This window comes from Bombus vancouverensis, chromosome 6 (assembly GCF_051014615.1).
Source record: "Bombus vancouverensis nearcticus chromosome 6, iyBomVanc1_principal, whole genome shotgun sequence".
NCBI lineage: Eukaryota > Metazoa > Arthropoda > Insecta > Hymenoptera > Apidae > Bombus > Bombus vancouverensis.
In genome coordinates this window covers 12,277,773-12,285,403 of record NC_134916.1, presented here as the reverse complement: position 1 = coordinate 12,285,403, position 7,631 = coordinate 12,277,773, and the positions used below count along the sequence as shown (strand labels likewise).

The window sequence follows — 7,631 nt, the reverse complement described above, 5'->3', positions numbered from 1 at the left end:
GTATGTCGCACTGTTCACGGAAACAAAAGATTTCAGAATTTCTGTTTGTGATCGCGCTTAATCTCGTGTACTGTAACAGTGAAGTGAAGCACAGAGGCAATCTCTAATGAAATTCATCTTTCTTTTATATAGTTTCGATGTCAAAATTCACTCGTTTTCACTTGAGAAATCAAGGGGATAAACTGATACGTTTGTAAGTACTCGGTATCGTTGGATTCGTGTTTTTATTTTTAGCGATTAAAATTAATTGTCGCTGATGTTTTGGGATTTTTACCTTTTGCTTCGAAAAAAGAGAAGAAAGCAAAATAGCGATAGCTTTAAAAGAATTCGTGATAGATTATATCCAACTTTTTTCGAGCTCTTCATAGATACATTTTTTTCCACCAAATGCTCGTTTCGTCGCTAAAACGGATCATCGCGTAGATGTGCATTGAGTTGAAAAATAGCTCGTGTCGCGGCGCTATCTCTCTGTTTCTCTTTTTCTCTGGATCGGTTTTTCTCTCTTTATCGCTCGGTAAATAAGACGCATGCTGTATCTACACATATCAAGTGCACATGTGTAGGGTAAATAAGCAAAACCGTGTTGTATGTACTTACAATAGCCGGTAAAGTATTAGTATCCACACACCTTAGACGGGGATCCGGCAAATATAGATACAGGCGTCGTTGGTGTACGAGCACTTATACCAGGTAGAAGAACGTAGAAAAGGAGGTGAAGGGGAAACGGATAGGAGAGATGATAGAGGAAATAGCGTGGACAGATTCCATTTGTGCTCGGCAGAACCTTCGTATTTTAAGTAGGAACTTTACATCGTTTCTTGTCAAAATGTTGCCTACATTCGGTGTCCTCGATCGATCCTAAGTTTTTTTAACATTTATCATGCTTTGAAAACGAAAATTCTTATTCAGAGTCCCGTATATGAATTCAAAAAAAAAAAGAGGAAAAAATTGTTGAAATAAATGCAATTAAAAATATTTTGTATTATTCCATGGAAAAACAACATATGAATATCGTTTTCTTGTGTATAGATAATCAGCGAAATAATTTCTACTCCTGGTAAATTCATACGCGTCGTATATATACGTAAATGAACAAGAACCCGAGACGCGCTGGCAAACGACGCATCTATTCGGTCATACGAAGTAGCAAATAAATGGCATATTCATTGGTGTGAGTGCAATCATGTTTGCATCGCTCAGACTTTGGGGTGGGGATGGGCATGTCGAGCTAGGAGGATCAGCAGGTCCGCAGTGGGGGAAATAGCGTGGACAGGTTGCGTTCGTGCTAAGAAGCCAAGTCTCGTCGCCTCGCATTCCAAGACGCGGATTCCGGAGCGGTTTTCTTTTAAGAAGGAGTAAGAGGAAGAGAGAACGAGCGAGCGAGAGAGGAAAGGAGACAAAAGGAGAAAGAGAATGAAAGAGAAGTGGAACGCTTACGGTACCGATTTTCCAGTAAGCATTCGAGTCTGTCGTTCTTTTTTCGTGAGTAGACCAGGATAGTTGGTGAGGGCGCTTTTTCTACTTCGATCAGCGCCGCGTACAAGTACACGAACTGTAAGGGTACAACGTTCGTTGCACCTACAGCTGCTTATCGACTGGATCACGATCCCACTTAGCGTACGTCCTTGAATCATGTAACGCTTTTACTCCTCGACTTTTCGCCTCGTTACCCATCCTTCAAAAACGTCTTTTAGTTTACAGTTGAAAAAATCGTGCAACCAAATTTTTTCAATTCATCCGGTTAACATGGACTCTGAGTTACTAGACTACGAAAAAGGTTTCTATACTTTTTTGTTTTAAAGTTTTTAAAAAGTTAGTGTAAATGATGTGAATAATTTCTTTAAAAATGACAATGAACTGACGAGTAGATAACTTGCTTTTGTTGTATCAAATACTTTTCATTTGAGTTGTTGGCGAAAACAGTACATCGGTTCGCAAAAGGATTGTGGTTTGTGCGTTCCTACTAGAACCATTGTTATATATCTATATACAATTCAATATAGTACAATATACTAGAACTTTTGATAAAAATTTAATAATCGAAAATGTTCTATATAGTTTTTCTATTGATACTTTGAATGTATGAATTATTTCTTAAGAGATAATCCTCAGAAAGAATAATGATTCAGAGATAAGAAAAAATATGTCTTATTTGCTATTGTGTCGACAATTTTAACGCGCATTTGATTCGAGAGTCGTAGAAGATACAGTGAAAGTGCATAGACGAGTCAGAACCTGTGAGAGAAAGGAATAATTATAGCTTATGACATACTGTTGCAATGGATGATCCTTCATGTACTGAATAACGTATTTTACATATACGTATCTGTTCATTTTTATTCTATACTAATAATTACATATTAAATACTCACGCAAATACGATATATTTACAAAATATTGTGTATATTTAACTTCTAATATTATCTTAACGTTTCATATTTTCTCGTCCGTTGTAGTAAAATGAGAAAAAAGAACGGTTCAACTAATTTTACTTGTTATTAACGAATAATGAAAATTTTTGGGAGCGATGTTATTTAAAATTTCCAAAAAAAGAAATGCATACAGGATCATGAATTTGCATTGACAGGTCAACAGTCGCGCCATCTTGAAATCGCACGGCCAATCGAAAGATCGGATAAGTAACACGTGGTCCTCGAAGTACGCGCCGACTGTAGTTTACGAACGGTAAACGAAACGCGAGGGACACTCCGTTGGTCTCCCTCGCTCCTGCGTTCTCTCTCGGGTTCCCTTAGTTTATAAATAAACGACGTGCTCGATGGACTCACCTGGCACGTTCCGCTTTCAACCGTGACACTTATCTTAACGTTTCTTCGCTGGAAGACACGTGTGGATCGTTATTCTTCGACCATTTACGGAGCATCATCGCGAAACGTATCCCTAACGATATACTCTACTGGATCGGCGAAGTAAGAACGATGAATCGTTTGGTCTAGTTTGTTAAGTTTGGTGCATTCGTCGAGAAGCGTGAAAATTCACAGCGACCTACTACAATATTTCCTCGAATACCTGATGCAAGGACTTTCACCCGAGCGGATTGAACGTAGCAGGATTTTGGCGCCAACTGTTTGTAATAATGGTGACCTCGACTGTCCGAATGGAAAATAACCGTCGAATGCGACAAACAGACGATCCAAAAATAATAACCTGACGACTATTTGTTTTGAACCATTAACGTTTTCGACACAGTTTCGTGAAAATTTTAGCGATAATTTGGAATAGAAGTGAATCATACATTGTGAAAGGGATGGGGGTTACTTCGTAGGTAGCCATGTTTCCGTTACAATGTTCGCATTTTGTACGTGTGTATATAAAACTAAGAACATGCGTAGTTTGAAAGTAGCATAGAAAGAGCCTGAAAATAGCAACTGGTTAAACGAAAATTTCTGTGTTTAGGTAATCGCAAGTTGAGGGAAGTCCGCCGGAAAGTGTCATCTGACGATCGATGTCGAACATCGAATCGACCTACCGAGGAAAAATAAGAAAGCAATCTAGATAATTGGTGAGATTCAGATCGCAAGAAGTACTAGCAACTTGTTGACAGTATCGGGTGGTTGTTATCTCACCGGATAGTTGTGAAGTATGTCGTTATACGTAACATACAAAACATGGTTACCCAACCCGCTATGTAACGCGTTTCCGTGATATGCGTTTACGCGAGTGTCAATTATTTTCTAGTTATTGGTGAATTTTACTTCTTTCTTTTTTCTTTTTTCTTTTTTTTTTTTGAAAATGATGCGTCGTGCACCTAGTTAATCGAGTATAATGTCGATAAGGTGAATGGAAAGTTAACAGATCACGCGACAGTGATGCAGTGCCGTAGTGTTAGTGCAAAGTGCCACGTGCCCATTGCTTGGATTACTTGAAGATGCCGACGTCCGGTGGATACTATGACGACAGGAATCCTCTGCTCAAGGGCACCTTATCGAGGTGAGTCTATGTGATTCTCTTTCGAACCTTATCCTACTTTTATTTGATTTTCGTAATTTACGTAGTCGCGTTAAAGATCAGTTTACCCAACTATATACGTATTTGGATCGCGTTGCTTCGTAGAACAAGTACACAACGACTATAAACAATTCGTGTCTCGCTTGAACGTTGATAATGACCGGAGAAAAGTGTGACATGAAAGATTCATTTTATTCGATTACTCGACCAGAGGCTGATCTCCTTGGTGTCTAACCGGTCTGCTGGTTCGCTTCTGTTTTTAAATACGTTGGCCTCTGTTCGACCGACTGTCTCCGATCGTGTAGCCTGCGTTGCTACAGTTGAATCATATACATATAATTCGTTCCTCTAAAATCAAAAATATCAGCAATTTAACAATATTTTTAATCTTTCAAATATTAAACATTTCACATATTTTTCAAAATTCATAAATAACGATCAAACGATAATATTATTGACTGAAAAAGCAGTCTATGTTCTATATGATACAAAGTTCGTTGAACACGAAACTAGAAAGGGTACTATGTCGACCGAGGCGTATTGCTTACGAACTCATCGCGCGAAATGCAGTGTCAGCGTTTAGCTTACTCTTACCAACATCAATTTAACATTCAACAGCAATTTGCTCGATTAATTCATCGTAATTCGTAATGTCTCCTCGGATACAATCGACGGTACAGTGTGAGAAATATCGTGTGAGGACGATCGTCAGAATCGACTTCCTTTTGTTTCTCTCGCGAATTCACTTTTACGTTAAAGACCGATCGAACGATTTTTCCAAGGCGTGTGCGTGCAAGTGTACCGTTTAACACATTCAATGCATGTTGATCGCGCTAATTTGTTTTTTGTTGTGGCATGCATGCGGTTAGACGTTCGCGATACTGGCAGCGTCGCGAAGTGTCGCGTTTGTGGACGCAAATTACACTTGGTTAATTGCGAGGTTTGTGCTATCACCGTACGAAATATATACGTTGTTCGGCCACGTTCGTTTTCCGCTTTGAATAATTTTACTTTCATATCAGAGAACATTATTTATTTTTAACTATTTTATAAATATTAATATTTTTATAATTATTAACATTAGAACTATCCAACCAATCAAAATGACTGGTATCAGATGTTTCGTTTGTTGGAACAAAGATGCAACCGTTTTTGGTAACATTAATGTTTATCTTTGCCGAGACAGAAATCTGATTATATCGTGTCTTTATTTATTTATTTGATATTTTATTAATTAACTGAGATCTTACTGTATATATACATCTATTGTTGACTTAAGGCTCCAGTGGGCACTGGGTTAATCCATTTGCATCAAGGATCTACTTCAGAGGACTGGTTCCTATTACCGTATGCGGTCGGTCGTAGGTGTAGTAAATGACATCCGAATTCTTCATGGAGTTTATCGAAAATTTACTGTTCAAAACGATTGGTAGACAATGTTACTTCGCAAACATCGCATCTTACATTCCTTATAACAGAGGAAAAAAGAAAAAATTATTTATTTAAAAAAAAATAAGAAATAAGAAATCAAATCATATTATTTTTCGTGGAATTCTTTAAAATGGCCAATACAATAAACTGATATAGACGAGATGCCGACAAACGGGTCAAACGTGAACTCTCGCATTTGAAGAATACTTAGCAACTGAAATACGACTGTGATAGGAGACCGTTGCGACTAATCCGCCCTTGAATGCAAATGGGTTTAGAGACCCATTACCAGGTATGAAGTCTTCTTCTTCCAGTAATTGTTAAAAATGGAAACAGATGTCCTCTACAATAAACGAGACAATGAAATTCTTAAAAATTTCAGGGTACTTTCCTCAAAGTTAGGTTGCCATAAACTCAATGTAGGAAAGCAATAGCAATAAAGATTTGACGATTCCTAAATGTATAGGCTTCGACTACGGATTATCCTGCATTAGGGAACCCGACGGTTCTAAGCATAACAATGAGAGAGAGAGAGAGAGAGAGAGAGAGAGAGAGAGAGAGAGAGAGAGAGAGAGAGAGAGACAGAGACAGAGACAGAGACAGAGAAGCGGAATCGAATAAACGCGCAACAAGTACGGCGTGATTAGAATAGCGTTCTTGACCCCACTTGCAACAACGAATTTCGACGGAATTGCGAATCGATTAAAGAGCACAGAATTTTGATCGGAATATATTTCGTAATTGGGACTGCGCGAATGTAGGGCAAGGTCATCCATGCAAAAATGATCGTGCTTCTCTGTGCCGCCGTGTTTCCGCCTTTTCGAGCACCAGACGAGGTTACACGAAATGGACGAACAAATCGTATACTTTCTTGTTCGTATATTCTCGATGCTTATTGTACGTTACAGAGTATGAAACGATCACGACAATTTCGTGGCATTTACATAGATTCGAGAATAGGAAATCTCGTGACACCCGACAGAAAGTCGGTGAAGGTAACTGACGTCATCGATAGCATCGAATGACACTGATCGTATCGTAACGATCGTCGAATTCATCTTAGGAGACTGATCGAAAAAAGCAAAACAACAGAAGAGTTGAAAAAATACGTCGTTGACGAATTTACTGAAATTTCTGGTGAACTTGCGACACACGGTGATAACGAGCGCGTTAACGCGACAATTTCCTCGGGACAAAAATATCCGGCGGCCTCGTTAAATCGTGTCGATTCATTAGAGAAGTTCCTTTCCGCGTCTTCCTCTCGTAGACGTGTGTTCTACGGCTCGTAAGTAAATTTCAATGCGAGGAGAATGCTGCCACTGCCTAGGTATACACGCTGCTACGGTTAGTTGGATACTCGTGCCTCGTGCTATCGTATTATCGATGATACTAGGTTGGCCCGGGGCGCGTAACTCGGTAATGGTCCTCGGTGGTGAAATTAAAGCCGGCTCGAGTATACTCTCTCCAACACAACTAACGAGCTTTCGCGGCCGCGTTTGTTTCGATGATTTGGCGCGCGCGTGGCACGCGAAGGGTTGCGCGGACGCGCGTCTATATGCGTGACTAACGGAGCGAGAGAGGTGGCTTCCGGTCGAAAAGGACAGCGTAGAGCGAGAGACAGGATAGCGAAAGAGGGACGCGTGACACTGCGCTCCTGGATGGCACCGCCCTTTTGTGTTCTCGCTATCTCACAGCGGCCATAGAGTTCCGGGAAAAAGGATACGGCTTTTCGCGATGCTCGTTCGACGTCGTTTAATTTTTCTGGCCGATGAAAATAAATTGGTTTAGCGTGATCGAATTAATTGCCACGACGCGTTTAGTCACGTGCCTCTCGGCAACTACTCACCGCGTATGACGCTGCGAACGGTTTCAACCGCGATGGCCGTTGTGTTGACGGTGTCGGTGTTGATGTCAAACGCGTGGAACGACCGGGTCGAGTACAAATAATATAAGAGAGCACGGGGGAGAAGGGTAAAGGGGAAATGTGGTATTAGGGAAGGAAAGGACGGAACTCAACGGAGCCTTTTTATTTTTGTTATTGGGGTTAGAGGACGTCGGAAAGTCGCGCAAACGGCCCTCCCGGGCTTTCGTTCCCGCGAATGCCGATAGAGTCGAAGTAATCGCGTTGATAGGTGTAATTAATTAGCACGCTGATAACCCGATACTTTAATCCAGAGAAAAGAAGATCGCACGATATCATTCGTACTCTAACAATTTTCGTTCGACCATTCATA

At 40.3% G+C, this 7,631-nt stretch overlaps 1 protein-coding gene across 6 annotated transcripts in view; it reads left to right on the top strand.

Moving 5' to 3' along the window:
• lilli (AF4/FMR2 family member lilliputian) overlaps positions 1 to 7,631 on the top strand; it is a 168,057-nt gene that overhangs the window by 972 nt on the left and 159,454 nt on the right. For 4 of the 6 annotated variants that reach the window (XM_033332189.2, XM_033332186.2, XM_033332188.2 and 1 more), the window contains exon 2: positions 3,415 to 3,948. In XM_033332189.2, coding sequence (XP_033188080.2) covers positions 3,887 to 3,948 — 62 coding nt within the window. In that variant the 5' untranslated portion in view covers positions 3,415 to 3,886. Of the gene's footprint in view, positions 1 to 37; positions 194 to 1,300; positions 1,453 to 3,414; positions 3,949 to 7,631 lie in introns of those variants that run through there. The other 2 variants (XM_076619359.1, XM_076619358.1) reach the window with 2 other exon arrangements.